Below are 22,251 nucleotides of genomic sequence, written 5' to 3'. Positions count from 1 at the left end.
CTCCACCATCACGATGCAGAGTCTACTTCTCTCATTGAGCCTAGATGGCTTTTGCGTCTTCTTCAGTGAATAAAGACTTAGCAGAAGAGACACTGTCTGACTTTCAAAGACAGGTAATAAAAGGTGATATGTCCTCTTAGATCAATCTCCCTGGGACCTGGCTCCTGCATTTAGAGGAAGCCCAAGCTGCATGGAAAGGCCAAGTGTAGATTCCAGATTGAGAACATACATTGTATAATGTATATACATACATTGTATAATGCTCAAATCAAGGTAAATATATCATCTCCCAAACATTTATCATTTCTTCATGTTGAAACATTCAAAATCATTTATATATTTCTTTTTTCAAAGAAAACTCTACAGTACATTTCATTATGCAGAGCCATTCTACTATACAATGGAACACCAGAACTTCTTCTATCTAAGTATAACTTAACAGCTGTTAGTCAACCTTTCCTCTTCCCTTTTTCTCCCTACCTCCCCAGCCTCTAATAGCCACCATAATTAGTTACTATAAGTCACTAAATTAGGGGAAATTTGTTATGTAGTCATAGTGGCTGGAACAGTGAGCTACAGGGCTATGCTACCCAGGATCCTGCATAGATGGATAGGACTGTTACAAAATGATAGCAGGAAGAGCACCCGTGCTGGTCTCTAGTTAAAGAGTGTTTTCCAGGCCTGCTTTGCTGCTTACTAGAGTGCTAATGTCCATACTTGTCTCAGGAGGCTGGGAAGTGCAAGCAAAAGATTACAGTGAGTAGCCACTGCCATTGGCCCTTGCTCTCTCATTCCATGGTCCCTAGCTCAATGTTCAAGTTATTGAACAGTGAACATATGTTCTAAGGGAAATGTGTGTGTGTGTGTATAAATCTAGTGAAACTTTTCTAGAATATTCCTCCCCAACAATAAGTCCAACATATCTGATCTAGTGATAGCCAGAGGGTCATGCTTTGTTTCAGCTTTGGGAGAAATGGCTCTGTCTTTAGTGGCCACTCAGCACAGCAAGGCAGAAAGGTAAGATGCCAACATTGGCCGGCGCCGTGGCTCAACAGGCTAATCCTCCGCCTTGCGGCGCCGGCACACCGGGTTCTAGTCCCGGTCGGGGCACTGATCCTGTCCCGGTTGCCCCTCTTCCAGGCCAGCTCTCTGCTGTGGCCAGGGAGTGCAGTGGAGGATGGCCCAAGTGTTTGGGCTCTGCACCCCATGGGAGACCAGGATAAGCACCTGGTTCCTGCCATCGGAACAGCGCGGTGCGCCGGCCGCAGCGCGCTACCGCGGCGGCCATTAGAGGGTGAACCAACGGCAAAGGAAGACCTTCCTCTCTGTCTCTCTCTCTCTCTCACTGTCCACTCTACCTGTCAAAAATAAAAAAAATAAAAAAAATTAAAAAAAAAAAGATGCCAACAGATTCCTGTCTCCTGAGTTCTCACACTGGCCTTAGGGCATAGTCAGTCCTGGCATGAAGGACAAAATTGCTGCCTTATTTAAAGGGTCACATCTTCCTGCTACACAGAATGGCACAGTCACAAGAGCCACCAAGCGGGGCTGCTTCCTCTCTCTTGGAAGCACCTGCCTGACTATGTGGTCTTGGGCCAGCACCTTGAGGCTTTATCCTGCAGAAATTGCCTGGGACCTGGCAGGAGGGCCAGGGGGCTTTGCTGTCAATTCTACACCAATTTCTAATTTTATCCTCTTTAATTGCTAAATTTTCACTAAGGAAATGGGAGTTACTGAAATGATTTTACTTGCTTTTCAACTAAGATTTTACTTCTTTTCAACTAAGTAATCCCTCAATAAAAGATGTGGAAGCATTGATAGTTTTTGTTTAAGTCAAAATAGTGATTATAAGTCAGGTATATTGATATATTGGGTATAATTGTATGAGAAATGCAGCCCCTACATCTTAATACTTGTCTCAGTTCCCAGGACATCCAATGCAGACATTTACAAAGAGCTCTCTCAGCCAGGGGTATGAAGAATGTCATAAGCCTTCCCTGAGGGCCTTCATACCCAGACACAGAGAACACTGGAGCTGATCTCCAGCATCTCAAGAGACATCGAGTTCAATTCTTGCTTTTAGATCCAAGAAAAGCATCTCAAAGAGCCATGTAATTTGGACAAAGTGGTCACAGAAAGAAATCAGGGCACAAATAACATCTGGAGACAATGTCTCTTCCATTTTATCCTCAGGACTCTGCAGTTGGTTCTCAATTTCTGGTAGACTCTGTCTCAGGAAGGGAGAGGTCCTTCCAGGACCCAGGTACTTATCAACTGGAGGTGGTAACAATGACAACCTGGGATGCGATGATGTGTTTGGGATGGACTGAGCATGCCTTGTCCATAAATAATCAAGTTTGAAAAATGCAGGGAAACAGGTAGGCACAGGGTAGAAAGCAAGAGTTTCTTTTTTCCTGTTGAGAATGTGCGCATCTGGCTTCTTAACTCTCCCATCACCTTGGTAGACTTCAAATGAATGTACTCTGAACCATGTCCAGTAGCTCTTCACACACTAGGCTGCTCTTGGTGTGAAATTTGTAACTTTTGCTTCTGTTTTTATTTTTAAATTAAATGTAGCCAAAAAAAAGAGAGAAAAGTTACATGCCTGATACTTGATAATCAAATTACCACCCATTATGAAGTCACAGGTGTCCCTGCTGAAATGGACTGACAGGAATTGCAATGCTAAATGGAAAATTTAAAGTATGTGCTATTGGGTATTTCAAAGTGTCTTTGAAAACTCTGCAGTCCTGTCAAAAAGTCTTTTTAGCAATTACAATTATTATTATTTTCCTCTCTAAACGCCTATTCTGTCACTTAGCCCTTGGAGTAATTTTGCCCATAAGGAAATGGACTGATGGCTGTGTTCTTCCCCTTTCATGATTGGCCAAAACCCCCCTCTCTTCAAAATCCTGTAGATTCTGCTTCTTCCAGAAGAGCTTCGGCCCAGAATCTCCCACTTCACCCAACCCTGGGTTAGGAGATTTCCTTTCCTGTGTGTATCCGCCTGTCTCCCACACAAGATGATAACCGAAAGGTATCCTGCTGTCCTTGAAGCCCACTGACCCCATCCTTTCTCTCCCCTAAAGGGTATTTATGCTTACTGAAGCAATGAATGGATAGTCCTCTCCCTTACCAGGTTCTATGGTTTGAATGTGGTTTGTCTCCCAAAGGTTTATGTGCTGAGGGCTTGGGTCTCAGTGTAGCATTAAGAGGCAGCAGTACCTTTAAGAGATGAGACTTAGTGGAAGGTAATTAGGCCATTGGGTAAACTGCCCTTGGAAGGGATTAATGCCAACACCTCACAGGGAGTTAATTCCCTTGAGAGTTAGTTACACTAATAGAGGGAGCCTGACCCTTGAAGTGCTCCCTGTCTCACCATGGATCTCTCCTTCTCACACTTGCTCTGTGATGCCATCCACGGTGTTGTGACACAGGCAAGAAGACCCTTACCACAAGCCCAGCAGATGGGGCTGTCTGCTCGTTGACTTTCAGCCACCAAAATTATGAATTGAATCAACCTCTTGTCCACCCAGGCTCAGGTACTTTGTTATGGCAATGGAATAGGGACTAACATACCAGGTCTTAAAGAAGTTACGCTGGGTCTCAACCTGTATTTTCTAAGCAGGATGTAAAGAATAAAACAGAACAAACTGGCTTGCAGACTTTTTTGAACATTGAACACCCCCCTTTACTTCAATTTATCCAATATAGCCTTGCCTCATATAATTTCCTTGACACCAGGGTGACAGCTGGGTCCTGTATGCCTACCACAAAACTTCCCAAGACCTACAATCTTCTGTACTGCCTCCCCACCTGGGTAATATTCAGTAGCACCAACTCAGCCAGACCATATTTCAAATGCAATTTGCTTAACTCACCTCATGATCAATACCTGTAGACTTGAAATTTTGGGCAGAAATTTTCAGCTGTGTTGAATTAGAGTTGATGTCAAATTTCTGTCCTACTCACCCAACTGAGGAGCGTGATTTAAAACAGAACATAGGGCTTCCTTTGTTGGGCAGGATTTTCCCATTAAAATGATTTTCTATAAAATATTTACCCATAAAAATATTATGTACACTCAGACTCTAAATCCATTCAATTGCCAACCTGAGAAGATATTCACCCCACACAGTCATAAACGCCATGGCCAGGGTCTCCACGGACATTCTTTTTACTTAGTAATATTTCCCACAAACAAGGCTAAGTCATTTAGAAAATATCAACATTTAAAGTTTTATAAGTAGGGCTCATTTTCAAAGGCAAGGATTATATTATATAGTAATAGTGGCTGTTTTGATAAGAGCAAATATCTGGTAACAATACCTCATCAAGCTAAATCTGAGTGATGAGGAAATCACTCTTATTTTTTCTATTCTGAATAGAAGATGCATTTGGAATAGGTAACTCTTTAAGTTAAATTGTTAAGTAGGTGGATACTGCTGGAACTGCCAACTCTACTTATGCAAGACTTCCACACGTAACACAGCACACATTTTCAGAAACATTATTCGTCAGTGGGGATCTGAGCAACATGTTATACCTTGAGTAAAATCACTGGATCAAGAGGTTTTTTTTTAAATAGCTGATTTCTTAAAAGGCTGTCAAAAGTCACTCTAAAGGGAAAGGCAGTGTGAGGTTTCCAGTAGGATCAAACAACAGACAAGAAAGATCTTAACTGAGGTAACAAGTTAAAACTAAGCAGAGAAAACTGCCAAACACCTTGTAGGTCTGTATGAACGTGGGATATGCCCTGTGCTGGGGACTGTGCTCTGAAATCACTGGCTGCTCATGCCCTGGATGTGGGTTGGTGGAAAGGCCCACACCTGAGCCCTAGTGTGAGCCTCCATCTTGGGTACTGTACTCTTGGTGTTAACTCAGCCGGCTCACCCAGAGACCTGTTTTCCTTCTCCATGTGGGAAAGCATTGGTATAGCTGTTTAGCCTCAGAAATATTTAATTCTTGCAGTGAAATCACAGGCTCCATGACGGAAAAGGGACAGGTGACAGAGCAGTTCTCCTTGTGGTTGTCAAGCCATCTGCGTTTAGATTGCCAAGTTTTCTATGGCGCAATTCATGTTTAAAAAGTGGGGAAAAAAATGCTCTGCACTGCACACATCCATACTTAAAAGCCAGTAACATGACTGGAGCCCCATAACTGTTCTGTTAAGTCTCACCCCCTCTCCTGCAGCTTGGGGTAAAGTAGATGCGATGACCACCATCCATGAGCTTAGCTGATGCATTAAAGCACGCACTTAGTTCACTATTAAAATCACAGCCTTAAATATGTTCCTTTGGGCTGTTATCCAATGCATTTTCTTAGTAAATACATTCAAGGCATGCTACATGGTTATCTCTTTCTTTTTAAAAATATTCTCAACATAAGGAATACTTACTTCAGACAAATGCTTGTCATTAATACACATGATATCTTCACATCTATTCGAAACAGATTTTATGATATGTATTTATCTTTCTGCATAAACATTTGAGTTCTACACTTACGGGGTAAATGCCAGTAAACAGAGAGGTACACATTGAGACACTGGGGGTATACCTTTATCACTCTATATGATACATGTATTTATCCAAATAGCCAAATTAGATGGCTACACCCCGGGTAAGCAGATATTTCTCTCAAAAGCATTCAGATGTCGTAAGTGGTAAGGAAAGCATCTGACATGTTCAGACATCTCTAGGTCAGAGTAAGTAATACATTGTTCACATATCTACATGCTTGCTTTGGAGAAGGCAATGAAAAAGTTCTAAAAAGAATAACGAATAAAACCCCCCAAAAATCGATACAAGAAGAAATTGCCTGGTAACTGCTATAGGTTACCTGGCCTCTGAAGTTCTAGTTTACAATGAAGGACAATCTTCAAAAAGCTACAATTTAGGCCTGCGCCACAGGTCACTTGGCTAATCCTCCGCCTGCGGTGCTGGCACCCTGCGTTCTAGTCCCAGTTGGGGTGCCGGATTCTGTCCTGGCTGCTCCTCTTCCAGGCCAGCTCTCTGCTGTGGCCCAGGAAGGCAGTGGAGGATGGCGCAAGTGCTTGGGCCCTGCACCCGCATGGGAGACCGGGAGGAAGCACCTGGCTCCTGGCTTCAGATTGGCGCAGTGTGCTGGCCGCAGTGCACTGGCTGTAGAGGCCATTTGGGGGGTGAACCAACGGAAGGAAGACCTTTCTCTCTGTCTCTCTCTCTCTAACTCTACCTGTCAAGAAAAAAAAAAAAAAAGCTGCAATTTATATTGCACAATCATTTGAGGGGATTTGAAGGCTTTCCGTTTAGTATGGAGTTTTGAACATCATAGTTGAATAAGGCCAAACTCTGTTAGAATCTTCTAAGGAAAAATACATTTGTAAATGAGAGTCATAGTATCAGCTAGTGTCTAATAATCTCCATTTAAGAGAAGGAATCAGATACTGGGGATAAGTGGACATCAAATTATTATCCTCTTTTGTAAAAGAAAATAAAATTGGAGCACAGTTAGGGGGATTCTTTTTAAGAGATTGTGCTCTCTGAGTGGTCTGTGGCTAAGAAGTATTGAATTATAAAGAATAAAGAAGAACTTTCTGCACTTTTCTTTTACATATATATATATATATACATATACATATATTTTATTTGACAGGCAGAGTTACAGACAGTGAGAGAGAGAGAGACAGAGAGAAAGGTCTTCCTTCCGTCAGTTCACCCCCAAAATGGCCGCCACGGCCAGCGCTGTGCTGATCTGAAGCCAGGAGCCAGGTGCTTCCCCCAAGTCTCCCATGTGGGTGCAGAGGCACAAGCACCTGGCCCATCCTCCACTGCTTTCCCGGGCCACAACAGAGAGCTAGACTGGAAAAGGAGCAAACAGGACTAGAACCTGGCGCCCATATGGGATGCCGGCGCCGCAGGCGGAGGATTAACCAAGTGAGCCACCGTGCCGGCCCCCTCCTTTTAATATTAAAAAGACAACTTCTAAATGATTTCTGTCAACTATGCAACAATGAGACTATGTGAATTCCTGTTTTTAAATGCCAGTGTTTAATCCTGATTCTGGTGTTTCCCCTTCTGAGTGACAGTGGCCTTATCACTGTAAAGACTCAGGCACCTGCAGCTCACTGCAAGGAAACGGGGACCCTCCAGTTGGATGCACCTACTGTTTCCCTCATGAGGGCCACTCTCCTTTTCCACATTGTCATTCAACTGGTTAGCCTGGACTCCTAATTATGTTAGCAAAAGGAGATCTTCTCTGTTGTAACAATGGTTCCCAGAAATCGGTTCTGAGGTTGGAAGGGTGCAGAAAATGGCCAATTGTTGGCAAGGCAAAAGTATCAGCATAGATTGCTGGAAATATTAAATTATTCACTGAAAAAGAAAGTGTAGTAAGCCTTGGGCAGAGGTAAGACAACTGCTCGTGGGCATTTTAGTCCTAGCAGGAATGGGCAGCTTGCAAAGGCAGTAGAAGTCTCCTGATTTTTAAAATGTTTATTTATTATTTATTTATTTCAAAGGCAGACTGATGGGAGTGGAAGGGGCAAATAAAGATCACTGATCTGCTGATCCACTCTCCAAATGCCTCTAACAGCTGGGCTGGGCTGGGTGAAGCCAGGAGCCAGGAACTCCATCAAGGTCTCCCACATGGGAAGCAGGGACACATGTACTGGAGCCATCATCTGCTGTCTCCCAGGGTGCACATTAGCAGGCTACTGGATCAGAAACAGAAGTAGCATTTGATCTCGGGCACTCTGACATGGGATGAAGTCATCCCAAGCAGTGGTTTAACCTACTGGGCCACAGACCTGCCCCAGGAAATACCTAATTCTAAGTTTGATCTCAGAAAGGTGAGGGAATCAGATGCAGTCTACATATGACAAAAGGCAGGGTGTTGGCTTATTTTCCAGAAATGTGAAACCCCTGAATTAAAAACCTCTCAGCAACTCAGAGAACACCACTGCACATTGCTGGGTGAAACCTCCTGTGTCGCAAGTGCCATACATGAGTCCTTGCTGCCCACGTGGTGCCCATCCAGCCATCGATCCTTCAGTGTTCACCCGTGAATGGCAAGGAGTTCCCAAGATTAAAGAATCATCAGGAGCCTTGGGGTTGTTTTCCTCAGAAGTATTGAATTATTTTTAATTAGTGGGAGAAGTGCCACCATTAGGCCCTGGAGCACTGAGGGTGGCTCCACAATTTTCCAAAAGGAGTGAAAGCAGGCAGATCAGAGGAACCGCTTCCTGCCCCTGGGCAGGTGAAGGAGGCTGACAGCTGATGGCATTAATTAACTGTGGGAACCAGCAGGAGTCTGCTGACTGCAGAAGAAATTCCTCTCTATCCACCTGCCAGGTTGTCCTGTGGCTCTGTTCCCTGCATCAACCTCAATGGTGAAAGCCAGGCCAGGGGCAAAGAAATTCGGTTCCTACCGGTAGAGCTGTGCTTGTTTCTAAATCTATTTATGCTAACTACACTTAAATCCTAAGTGCATAATTTAAATAAATATTGTGTGGATCAATGAGATTTTGGTACGAACCGAAAGTCTTTCTCTCTCTAAAAAAATGGAAAACCTTGGAAAGACTCAATAATATTTAAGAAAAAGGGGTAGGAGATGAAGATTGCTTTCCAAGAGCTCTTTAAAGATCTAGTCCACATTAAGGACAACAAAACTAGACATTATAGATGGTGTTTTACAGGTAAAGTTTAACAAGGGTCATGTGAAATACCAATCAGCAGGCCCAGGGCTACAAAAACCTTGACATATATAAGGCGACTTGCAAGTAAATGTATGTTCTCAGTATTTAAAAAAATAAAATAAAAAAAAGGTTTAAAATGCACTTTTTAAAATGATTGTCTGCCTTGTCTGACTTTTCAATTAACTGGCCAATTGCCAGTCCTGATTGTATCGTGGTTACTTTCACTGTTCTATTCTTGGGTAAGATGGTTGAGTTTGTGGAACTTGATATTTTAGGGGAAGTAGAATTTTTCTTCACACTCTGGCTTTTTCTCCCAAAAAACATTAAATAAAAAAAAAGAAGAAAACCAGCTGATGGACAGGCAAACCATTTCTCCTTATCACCTCACCAACACAGAGGTGGAGGAGATACCAAGAGATTGTGTCACTTAGGACCTGCCCTTTGGAGTGTCCCAGTGAATTATCTGTGGTCCCAAAGCCAGCAAGTCAGATCTGTGCCTGCCATGACTGAGGAGGCAGCGCTTTTGGCCACTAGAGATATTTCTAGAGTGAGAAATCAGTTGTTTGAAGACAGCAAAGACATCTGTCTTCACCATGAATTCTCCTTTCCTGCTTTCTTTTCACTTGAAACGTTGTAAAAAGGAATAGAGGCACCTCCATTGGGCTCAGAACATGACACCCCGAAGTGTGGTGCTTTGACATGCTGTGCACTTTGAGCTGAAAAAGACTGCAAAGTTCTTAGAACCTCGGTGTCTCCCATGGTGTCTCTGACCTTTTGCCCTCCAGCCTCAACTCTGCTTTCTTCCCTAAAACAACTGATAGAAAAGAATTCCATTCTCCCAAGGTGGGTCATAGAAAACAGGACTTCTTTCCAACAAAAGCAAGCCCTAAAATCTACAAAAGTCACTCTCTCGCTTCTCTCTCCTCCCTTGAAAGCCCCTGTTCCGTAATGGTCCTGTCTCATTCCTGGGAGGAAGAGATGCTGCAGACAGAAGCCCAAGATAATCTAATCAGACAAGCCTTGCTAGGTTTGCTCCTTTCTGTCTGTTTAGGGGTGTGGAAACTTTTTCCTGCCAAGGGCCATTTGGATATTTATAACATAATTTACATGCTGTGCAAAATTATCAACTTAAAAATTAACCTGCTATGGATTTATTGAATTTGAGTCCCGCCTGTGGTTGTCTTGGCAGGGCCAGGCCAAATGATTTCCTGGGCCTTATATGCCTAACCAGATGGACGGTCCCCACTCCTGTATTAGATTATGTCCCTTTTATCCATTCACATCTCCACATGGCTATCAATTCTTTTTAGAACCCAAGCATAAAAATGGACAATTTTCCCTGGGTCTTCGGGTCTTCCCTTCTGAAGGTTCTCAAGTCACTTAGGAGGATAAATCTGTGGGTCTTTTTTCTTGTTAACTGTCATGTTACAGAAATGTTGGCAGTGACGGCTATGACAGGTGAGCAAACATAACACATCTTTCTAGTCCTAATCCTACAACAACTTTTTGGAGATCTAAATCTGAACACATCAAGCTACAGCCTCTGGTTGTGTCTTGTTGCTTATTCCTTTCATTGCAGGCACGTCAACACGCTGTCTACTCAAGTATTGTGTAAGAGGACTCCCAGTGGCCAAGCCTTCTGGTGGCCTCTTTGGTGGCAGGTCCTGGCTCTGGAGGGAAGCCACTGGCAGGAGGGGTCACCAGGGAGAACTCTCTGGGAGGGGAGCCTATTGTGTAGCCGAAACAGAAGGCACCCCAGCAAGACCGCCTGCAGACAGGAAAGAAAGAATTACGCAGGTATTATGGCCAGAACGGTCAGTACAAAAGAGCAGCTTCACAGCGGAGGAAGTCTGGCTCACCAGTTTCCCCAGCTCCTGTCTGGCCCTCTGCAATTTCTGTACTGTCTATAAACCAGGGCCAGCAGCAGCTGATTGTTAGCAGGGTCCTTGGAAAGGCTGGGAGGAAAGCCATAATGAAACTGAAAAAGAATGAGGTTCTTACAATTTGAGGAAGTGCAGGCTAAAATTGGCCCTTAGCCCTGTGGCTGACTTCCTTTGTAACAAAGTCCAAAGCAAATTACTTTGCCTTAATGGGCCCAGCTGTAAAATGGGGGAAATGGTGCTGAGCAGCCTGGCAGGGACCCTAATCAATGAGCAGGCATTAATTAATGACAAAGCACTTGTGAGAACAAAGTACCACCAAAACCCATGGCATCACATCATCCAGATAAGCACCGGGAAGGCTTTGAAAACCCATCTCCCTGTGGACCTCTGTAAGAAGTCAGCAATTTTTCATGGAAGATTTGGGTCAAAGAGAAATTGACTGCCTATGGGCAGCATGCTCCAATAGCAACACCAGTGTGGAATGGCCAGACCCAGCAGGCAGTGGTACAGCAGAACCAGCTCAGGGCTGCAAAGCAAATAGACACCGTAGCCACAGGATAAATACAAAAGGACCCAGATTTCAATGATGCCCTGGAAGGCCTAGGCAGGAAAACAAAAACATCTTCCTCATGAGACCCTGGGGTTATCATTTCTCTGTGCCTTCAGTAGTCTAAAATCCTGGACCCAAACACAAACATGATTTTTCCTTTATTAAACCTTTCTCTTCTTCGATATCTGCCACTAATTCATTGCTCACTTCTGCTGCTTGATAATGGAAGTGAAGCATATGATTAAAAAAACATTTTGCAGATGCTTGTGCCTGCCAGAAAGAACAGCAGAAACAAAAAATTAGCACTGATGAGCCTCACCCAATGATGTGTGGCTCACTTTTAGGTGCACTGGGTTATTTAACCCTTCACCATAACTTGTGAGATAGCTGTCATTATCCTCTCCTCCTTTGTTTCTTAACAGATGAAGAAACGTGGCCTGTAAGCGGGCTAACTAGGATCAGAGACTGGGAGCCCTGGTCTCTACCACACCGCACTGCCTTCTGACAATCCTAATCTAAATGCAATCACACTGAGCATCTGTAGCACTGATTTTAACTACGTAAACAGTAAAAAAAAAAAAAAAAAGTTTTTTTAGTTACTTTTTTTTTTAACTATTTTTTTTTTTTGGACAGGCAGAGTGGACAGTGAGAGAGAGAGACAGAGAGAAAGGTCTTCCTTTTGCCGTTGGTTCACCCTCCAATGGCCGCACCATGTTGATCCGATGGCAGGAGCCAGGTGCTTATCCTGGTCTCCCATGGGGTGCAGGACCCAAGGACTTGGGCCATCCTCCACTGCACTCCCTGGCCACAGCAGAGAGCTGGCCTGGAAGAGGGGCAACCGGGACAGGATCGGTGCCCCGACCGGGACTAGAACCCGGTGTGCCGGCGCCGCAAGGCGGAGGATTAGCCTAGTGAGCCGCGGCGCCGGCCTTTTTAGTTACTTTTTGAGTTGTGTCCCTGCCACCCACATGGGAGATTCTGGTTGAATTCTGGGTTCCTGGCTTCTGCCTGGCCAGGCCATTGCTCTTGTGGGTATTTGGGGCGTGAGTCAGTACTTGGAGGACTGGTGTCTGTCTTTCTCTCTTTCAAATGAATAAAAATTAATTAATTAAGAAATGTGGTTCTAATTATATACCATAAATTCACTAAAAATTCACTACTTCTGGTGTAACTTATATATGTACACTGTGACACAATTCACAAAGAAATCAAGATGTAGAGCATTTCCTCACTGCCCAAATTCCTTTCTGCTCATCTCTGTAATAGGCCTCTCCGCATTTTCTGGGAATGAATGATCTGCTTTCCGGTCCCATAATTTTGCTCTTCTCATAAAATCTCTATTATCTTGAAATTCCTGTACTCACAGATTCAGGGAATGGCTGCCTTCTCCATGACTCAGTAGTGCCTCTCCCCAGGATGACATTCCTAAATCCCCAGCAATGCCTGAAACTGAAAAGAGAACCAAACCCTATGTCTTTGCTATGCTTTCTCTATACAAATGAGGGTACCTCTTCCTTTTTTTTTTTTTTTTTTTGACAGGCAGAGTTAGACAGTGAGAAAGGTCTTCCTTCCGTTGGTTCACCCCCCCAAATGACTGCTATGGCTGGTGCGCTGCACTGATTCGAAGCCAGGAGCCAGGTGCTTCCTCCTAGTCTCCCTTGCGGGTGCAGGGCCCAAGCACTTGGGCCATCCTCCACTGCCTTCCAAGGCCACAGCAGAGAGCTAGACTGGAAGAGGAGCAACCGGGACAGAACTGGCGCCCCAACCAGGACTAGAACCCGGGGTGCCGGCGCTGCAGGCGAAGGATTAGCCTAGTGAGCTGTGGCGCCGGCTTCAAGTGAGGGTACTTCTAAAAGACTGTGGAAAATGGAATTAAATGATGTTATTTTGGTGCAAACTGTTTTAAAATCTGTGTGGTTTTTTTTTAAAGATTTATTTTTTAAATTTTTTTATTTTTTATTTTTATTTATTTATTTTTGTTGTTGTTGTTTTTGGACAGGCAGAGTGGACAGTGAGAGAGAGACAGAGAGAAAGGTCTTCCTTTTTGCCGTTGGTTCACCCTCCAATGGCTGCCGCGGCTGGCGCGCTGCAGCCAGCGCACCGCGCTGATCCGATGGCAGGAGCCAGGTGCTTCTCCTGGTCTCCCATGGGGTGCAGGGCCCAAGCACTTGGGCCATCCTCCACTGCACTCCCTGGCCACAGCAGAGAGCTGGCCTGGAAGAGGGGCAACCAGGACAGAATCCGGTGTCCCGACCGGGACTAGAACCCGGTGTGCCGGTGCCGCAAGGCGGAGGATTAGCCTATTGAGCCGCGGCGCCAGCCTAAAGATTTATTTATTTAAAAGTCAGAGTTGAGAGAGACAGAGATATCTTGGCATTCGCTGGTTCACTCCCTAGATGGCTGCAATGGCCAGTGCTGAGCCAGGATGAAGACAGGAGCCAGGAGCATCTTCCAGGTCTCCCATATGGGTAGCAGAGGTCCAAGCAGTTGGACCATCTTCCGCTGATTTTCCAGGTGCACTTGCAGGGATCTGGACTGGAGGTGGAGTAGCTAGGATATGAATGGGTGCCCTTATGGGATGCTGGCATCCAGGCAGTGGCTTAACCTACTAAGCCACAATGCTGGCCCCTTGTGCATTTTTAAAATATCCATTTTCCATAAGCTTTTTGAAGACCATACTTACATACACATGACAATGATTATTTATGTATCAGTCACAATAAGATATCAGCAACTATAACTAACAAATTAGATTATAATAATTTACTATAACAGAACTTATGTGAAAGTGGTCTCCCTTTCTCTCTTAAAATGTTTCACACTAAATCTTGGTGACTTCAACATATGATTCTTTTTCCCTCTCCTTATTAAGGAAGCACTTCCCAGCTTCACTTAGGTATCTCCAAATTGCCAGCACCACTACTCTTGTGCTTGGGGACGTGACTAAGAGAAATAACGATTATGGAAACACAAGCACTGCCGTACGGTGACAGTTGATCAGATGACCAAAGTGGCTACTTAAGTGATTAATGGGCAGGTATTGTACAAAGTGTAGCTATGCTGGACAAAGAATGATTCATTTTGCAAGCCAGACTGAGCAGGATGGCATGAGATTCAATCATACTATTTGGAACTCAATTTAAAACTTATGAATTGTTTATTTCTGGAATTTATCATGTAACATGTTTGGTTAGCAGATGATCATGGATAAAAGAAACCATGGAACATGGAACCACAGATAAAGGGATTACTGTACAAGGAGGATACTTCTAAGGGGGAAACTGTTTAAACCTGCTGTTGCAGTACGAAAATGTGACAACAGTACTGAAAGGCAGCAAAAACTTTAAAGTCCCCTCTAGAGCCCCCCTTCACTAGGAAAGCCACAAACTAATCATGGGACATCTTCTGCCACTGGTGGAGAGGAACCAGGATGCTCAGGGGTGGAACATGGTTGGCAGCCCATGGGACTTTTATGGGATTCAAGTCATTATAAGGCAAATCTCTAATTCTTCATGCATGCTTGTTCCCTAATGTCCTACTTTTTGGGCAAATACAGCCCTGTTTTCCCATAACCAGATAATGAACTGGCAAGCGCTTACAATCCGATGGATGAAGAAAAGCCCCCTGTACCTGGCAATGTCATCCCTACCCCCCCTCCCCCAGATCCTGGTGGGCATGGGAACTCAGCGAGGAAGGGAGAGCGTGGTGCAGGAGTGATGGGATTCAGGACAAACCGTCCAAAATATGGCACATTGGCATGTGTGGATGTGGCAGCAGCAGGAGGAGCTCTCTGATTGCCTCCTGCCCTTCTCCCCAGGGCACACAAGAGTTCTGTGGCCTTGCTCTGCAGCTGCTCCTAAGACTCTCATACAGGAGATGCCCTCCCTATACCCAGAGGAAAGAAACATCCTTACTTGTGAAGATACGGGGACGCAGAGAAGAATGTGCACAACAGGCCTTGCGAAGTTCCCCCCAGTTTATGACCACTAGACCATTCCCCTTTTGCTCAATCACACTTCTCCACAACTGCCCACTTGTTCATGACACTAAGCATAACAATACACAGATTTTCCTTTTTCTTTGAGCCTGCATTTCTGAAGACTCCTATATCACATACAATTTAATGTTAAATACATGTGTATCTGTTCCCTTGTTAATCTTTCATTACAGGTGCCTCAGCTGGGACTCTCCATGGATGGGGACTTACAGGAGGGACTGCACTCTTGGTAGACACCAGCTCGGTGGAATCAATCCTGACCTCCATCAGGACCTTGCATGAAGCACCTGCTGGGAGCCTACTTTGGAAGCCCTGCCTTCAAAGGCTCAGCCTTATCGCCTGCAGTTTCTTCCTTCCAGGGCTTTCACCCTCATGTTTAGGAGACACTTATGCTCCATCAGAATAGATGCTTTTAACCCATCCACTTGCAGCAGGCAGCAAATTTTCAACATCTCTGCTTAAACCACTGGAGGCCAAGCTTGGGAGTGAGAAAGTTCTCAGACTCAAAATACCAATCCCTAACAGAAATATAAATAAATCCAGGAGATTATAGAGGAGGAGACCTCACACATGTGTGCCTAATAACTAGAACTATTACAAAATCACCAGTACTTCACACAGAAAATACTTCTACAAGTACAGTGTCTGCCCTGCAGATCTTGGTCTGCCTATGCAAGCTTCGACTGGCACCACCTTTATTACACCTGCAGCCAAGGATAATTGTTTCAAAACAATTTATGTCATCTTCCTCATTTTCCCCTTAAAGACTTTCCCATATTTTAACCTCTTTGAAATGCACATTGTTTACTAAACTCTGTATATTCCCACTGCAATATCCATTCCAAAAATAAATATATTAACCTTTGGAGAATTGCTCTGTGTTATTTAGGTCAACAGGAAGATTCCACCTGCAGTGGCTGTATTAACAAAGCAGCTTAGATCCATCATCTGTAGTTCCATATTGAACCTAATGTGATTTGGCCAGCCACGATTCCAGACTGACAACAGCCTGGGTTCTCATAAGCTCATTCAATTCACATAGAAGACTGCGGGTCACATTTCTCAGCAGTCCAGAAGGCTGTGACAAAATGTCATGTTCCAGTAAAGTACACGACTGCTCGCTCTGCAAAGACCTGGTGTCTGCAGACAGGATGTGAACTGTGATGGGGCGGGGCGGGTCGGAGAGAGGAATGCTCTCCCCAGCCATTCATGGTGAGTTCTGGCAAAGGCCCAGGGAAGGGTTTAATGTCTAAAATCAACCATGAGACAGCCAAGCAGCACATTCTTCCAGCCTCCAGGCTTCTATTTCCTTTTCATGCTCAAAATACCGGGTAACCTGGCCACACAAAGAGCCCTGAGGACTACAGTGAATACGGTGAAATCAGGACAAAGTTCCTGGAGCTCTTTTTCCTTGAAAGGACTCTTGTTATAATGAGAGGTGGGGAGCGAGAGCAAAAGAGAGGAGAGAAAGAACAGAGAGAGGGAGACTCAAGAGGGAGGACAGGGAGAGAGGGCAGAGGAGAGGGATGGGGGCAGAGAGAAAGAGAAAGGGAGAGGGGAGGAGAGAGCAGGCCAGGGAGGTCGTCTCTCTTCATCCAAGTCCGCCTCCAGCATAAAGAATCAAATAAAACCACATTTTCATTTGTAGTACGTATATCCCAGGCCAAATATTAGTTCTTGTTCTTTTATGAAAAAACATATAACAACCATTTATTATGTTCTGTTTTTGATAAAGAAAATTAGTAGTATGTAGACATATACTTGAATGCTTAATTCCATTAAGTAATAATATAATATATATTCTAAATATATAATTAAATGTCACATATGACATGGATGGGATATTTATAATAACTGTAAGTTATATTTGACATGTATAATGTGTCCTATATAAAGTAGTTCTATATTAGCCTGTGTATTCTAAATCTAGCTATGATATTAGTATAAAAATAAAACTAAATGTTAAACATTTTCCCTGCTTGTCCTTCTCTATTTAAAATTTCTTCTATAAAAATTCTATTTAATTTTGTAATCATATTCAATAGCTATTAAGACTTTTCCAAGTTTGTATGGTTTGATGAAAAGCCTGCCCCAAATGTGCTGCTTCCGTGTACAGCATGGTCCCAAAGCACCCCTCAGAGCAGGCCTTCCTGTGAAGGCCACGCCGATAGGACACACCTCTTCTTGTTCGCCTCCTCTGCAGTGAGGGGAGGGGGAATGATGAGCCTTCCACTCTTGGACAGCTTGCAGAGGGGTTGTCCTCTCATCTTCAGAGTGGGTACTGGGAGGGATGGTGGGAGTCACTGCCCAGGCAGCTCCCTCTAAGTCACCCATCTGCCCCTCATCTTCCACACGCAGGCTGCCTCTGGCTTCCTGTAGCTGCAGACTCTGAATAAGCAGTCGACAAGCTTCCAAGTCAGCTTCCCACACTCTTCCAAGCAGGGGACACTTGCAGCTAAGGCAGAGGGGGAAACAAAAGCATAAAAATTAACCCAATGGTGACTCATCAATGGTGACCAAGTCAATAGCTTATTTACCTAGATAGAAGGCTGCTAGACATGTTATCCTTAATTTCATTTCATATAGTAACAAATTATTTCAACCAGAAGCCAGATCTGTATACCATAAAGTTCTCATGCAGTAAGTGTTGGTCTTCCATAGCCACTTGGTCTTCTACAAGACCATCGTGATCCAGTGGCCCAATACAACATAGCCTCTGTCCATATCGGTGTTCCAACCTATGGACTTTCTTTGGGTCCTCAGATCTGCCTAACTCTCCCCAGCTCAGTACAACTGCATGTGCTATTTTATTTTCCTGGACCACCTCTCTCCCATCAAACCACAGCAGTTCATATATACCCATACCTATATCCAGCTGAATTGCTATATCTTCAGATTTCAGCTTAAATAAACTTCTTGCAGGAACTTTCCCTCCCTTCCAATTAGAGACATTTTATGATTTCTCTCTTTAACATCTTGTACTTTTCCTTCAGACTATTTATCATAATCCTAATTATTTATATGATTTTTGGTTTGTTCTCTGAGGTCAGGGCTTATTTCTATCTTGTTTTCCACTCCATTGTTAGAATCTATTAACATGGAGCATAAAATCCGATGCTAAAGTGCCCAGAATACAATGTAAATGAAGACAGCCAAGCAGGGGTGGTATTAAATCCACAACAGATATTCAGCCTTGGTGCCAAAAGAGAACAGAAAGGAATGATTCTGGATGGTAGGAAGGACATTTCTTTGTAGGGAGTCTGTTACCAGTGCAGTCCAACTAAATCTGTAGGACACATGGACTTGGAGTAGATAAATTTTTTCATTTTTCATGAAAAGTCAAAAATCTTGATTTAAAAAATGTATATCTTTCATTCATCCATTTGATTTCATGATAGATACTTTTTTTCAAAGAAACCTTTTATTTAATGAGTACAAATTTTATAAGTACAATCTTAGCAATATAGTGATTCTTCCCACCATACCTGCCCTCCCACCCCCAATCTCATCCCACCTCTTACTCCCTCTCCCATTCCCAGTCCCATTCTCCATTTAAAAAAAAGTTCTTCAACAGTCAAGACAAGGGCTGTTCAAGGCATTGCTTCTCAGAGTGTCAATTTCATTCTATAGATTTGTTTCTAGGTGCTTTATTAGTTATCACAGATCAGGGAGATCATATGGTATTTGTCCCTTTGGGACTGGCTTATTTCACTAAGTATGATGTTTTCCAGATTCATCCATTTTGTTGCAAATGACAAGATTTCATTTTTTTTTTACCGCTATGTAGTATTCCGTAAAGTACATATCCCATAATTTCTTTATCCAGTCTTCCATTGAAGGGCATTTTGGTGGATTCCATGTCTTAGCTATGTGAATTGAGCTGCATAAATATGGTGGTGCAGATAATTCTTTTATTTGCTGATTTCATTTTCCTTGGGTAAATTCCCAGTAGTAGGACGGCTGGGTCCTTTGGTAGGTCTATATTCAGATTTCTGAGGTATCCACAAATTGACTTCCATAGTGGTTTTACCAGTTTACATCCCCACCAACAGTGGATTAGTGTACCTTTCTCCTCACGTCCTCATCAGCATTTGTTGATTGTTGATAGTATCCTATAGATTCCCAACAGTGTTTTTTATTTTTCTAATTTCTTTTTCTTGTGTTTGGTCTTATTGTATAATTTCCTGTGCTTTGTCGTCTAAGTCGGATATTCTTTCTTCTGTTTCACTGATTCTATTGTTAAGGCTTCCAGTGTGTTTTTTTATTTGTTCTATTGAATTTTTCATTTCCAAGATTTCATTTGGTTTCACTTTAAGATCTCAATTTCATGGGAGAAATTTTCTTTCATGTCATGTATGGAATTCATTAGTTGTGCATTTGCTTCTGATTACTTCTAAGTAATCCTATGATCAATGTTTTGGATTCCATTTCTGGCATTTTTTCAATCTCATCATCTTCACAGTCTAGAACTGAAGTGCATTCTCTTGGGGATGTCATGTTGTCTTTCTTATTCTTTTTCTTGTTAACCCACATTTGTGGAGATACTCATTGGTTTCTTTGTTTTTTTCTCTGTGGAGGCTTTATCTCTGGATTATGTTTAGATGGATCAGTGGAGTGTCTGCTTTCAGGGAATACCTAGAAGCATGTGGTGGGTGTGGCGAGGGAGCTCTGCTCAGTGCTCCAGGGTGAAGGGTGTGTCTGAGGTGACACACCCAGGTTTGGTGTGGTAATTCTCCTTTTTTATTTTTATTTTTTATCAGAGGCGAGTTTTATTCTTGTCTGTTGGCATAGACTCAGCTGAGCTCCTCTCCTTGAAGGAGACCAGTGTCTGGGTGCCTGCCCCAATGAGTATATTATTTGTTTGCTCTGCCACAAAGACCACACAAAGAATCTGTGTAGCCCTCAGTGTAAGCTCAGATTCCCCAACAACATCCCTTGCCAGGTAACCAGGAAGCCCTGATTGTGTAGAGCCTCCCACAGTGACTGCCCAATGTCCAGCCACACCCTGAGTCCTCCCACACAGCTTCAGTGTTTTCACAGTCCCGGCACACAAACCTCCCACAGTCACGAGCACCCAGACTACTTATGGTCTAAAATACATGTAAAATTAAAACACATGACAATCAGTGCAAGGGGAAGGAGAAAGTAACAGCAATTAAAATACTTTCAGATCCTTGAATTGTCCAGAAAATAGTAAAAATGTCCATTATATTAGACTGAAAAGTCAAGGATTCACATTGAACTCTTTATAGTAATCACAAAACACAAAAGTAAAAGAGTATGTAAGAGGCAAGCTAATATGGGAGAGAAATTTAACACAACTTAATTATTACTTTAATGAAAACAATAAGAGGTAGAACTAAACATGAAACAGATGTGAAAAATAGTAGAAAGATGTAAACCCAAATAGATCAGAAATTATGTTAAATATAAGTAGATAAATAATATATTTAAAATACAAAGATCTTACATTAGAATAAAAGATCAAAATCTAATTATATAGAGTTTACAGGAGACATGCATTAATTATAAGCTTATGAACAAGTAGTAAGTAAAAGGATAGGAATGATACAATGTCATCAAAGCATTATCAGAGATAAAGTGTGAAAAGACAATCTTTTGAATATATTTTGTTATGGTAACTATATATCACTATAGAAATACACTAAATCATGATTAATAGCTCACATGATAAAAACAGAAATTTCAGGTGGATTGTAGAAGATAACATAGAATAATATCTTTATGACAGTGGTAAACAGACTGTAAAAACAACATAAGCAGAAAATAAAAATACTAAACATAGGCAAATGATAAATTTAACTTCATTATTATTAAGAAATATCATTAACAGAATTAAATAGTAAGCTGCAGAATGGGAGAAATTATTTGTAATATATATAACCAATAAAAGACTGGTTCCAGACATTAACAGGACTGCTAAAGTCAATTAGAAAAAGATAGAAAACCCAATTTTGAAAATGGGCAAAGATTAAACAGGCACTTCATAAAAGAGGGTATCTGAATGATCAATAAGCAACTCATGAAAAGATGCTGAAACATCATTAATCATCAGGAAAAAGCATATTAAACCACAGAGTGATGTACCACAAATCAACATGATGACAAAAAACCTTACCACATCAAGGGTTGAAAAAGATATGGAACTATGAGAGTTCTCACACACTGCCAGTGGGAGCGTGCATAAATGGAATATCTTTGAAAACTCTTTATCTGTCTACTAATGTGAAACAATAGGTCAATCATATGACCCATGAATACAACTTCTAAGTATTTATAAAATAAAATACATATATAAGCTGACTTTTATTATTCACAGTAGATATGCTCTAAAAAAATCACTGCTCCTGGAGGAAATATAGGTGAGATTCCTGTCACAAAATTGAGTCTCTGGTCATAAACTTTTAATCCACTGATCAATATATATGTGTGCTTCTGTTTAAAGATACCCTATTTAATATACACTGCTGATTAATTAACACTGAGCTAACTGCTAACAGGATTATATAACTCATGCATGTGTGGAGCTTTTGTAATATATGTGTTTTCTTCATAAGGCACCTTCACAGTCTCCCTATGGTAAGGAACACTATATGGCACTTTGGCCCTGCAGTTGGGGGTCTTTGTAAACAACAAAATCACCCCCCCCCAACAAAAAAGAGCATAAAAAGAAGAAAAACATGGCACTAAATGGAAAGGCAAAAAGGATACTTGTTTACAATATGAGAGCTGAAAAAAGAAGGCAGCACTGCTTTGATCAGCCTGAACTGGGAACAAGCTTGTGGGAGATGCAAAGTGTTTGCCAGTCTGTGTACGTCCCTGAATGACAAAGAAAGTTGTGGGAATGTTGATTTTGAAATTACAAATAAATTTTAGTGAGTAGTTGAATCAGAAATATAGAATCCATGAATAATAAAGATAAATTGTATATATGATCATGTCACATTATTTGTAACAAAATCTGGAGCAAAAACAAAATGTCCATAAATGGCAGAATGGCAAATAAATTGTGCAACATACACTTGATAGAATATCATATGCGAAGAAGATGGAAGGATTATTGCTATATATAAGCATATAGATGAAACTCATAATGGTAAACAAAACAAAACAAGACAAAAAG

General features: G+C 42.4%; 1 protein-coding gene across 1 annotated transcript in view; it reads right to left on the bottom strand.

Moving 5' to 3' along the window:
• Window positions 1-22,251, bottom strand: part of DISC1 (DISC1 scaffold protein) — a 323,271-nt gene that overhangs the window by 14,661 nt on the left and 286,359 nt on the right. Inside the window, exon 11 of the mRNA XM_062210776.1 lies at window positions 17,286-17,562. Within this exon, the coding sequence (XP_062066760.1) occupies window positions 17,286-17,562 (277 nt within the window). The remainder of the gene's footprint in view (window positions 1-17,285; window positions 17,563-22,251) is intronic.

The sequence above is a fragment of the Lepus europaeus genome, chromosome 14 (genome assembly GCF_033115175.1).
Source record: "Lepus europaeus isolate LE1 chromosome 14, mLepTim1.pri, whole genome shotgun sequence".
NCBI classification, from domain to species: domain Eukaryota; kingdom Metazoa; phylum Chordata; class Mammalia; order Lagomorpha; family Leporidae; genus Lepus; species Lepus europaeus.
Note: the sequence above shows the minus strand (reverse complement) of the source record. Positions and strands in the feature narration are given on the sequence as shown.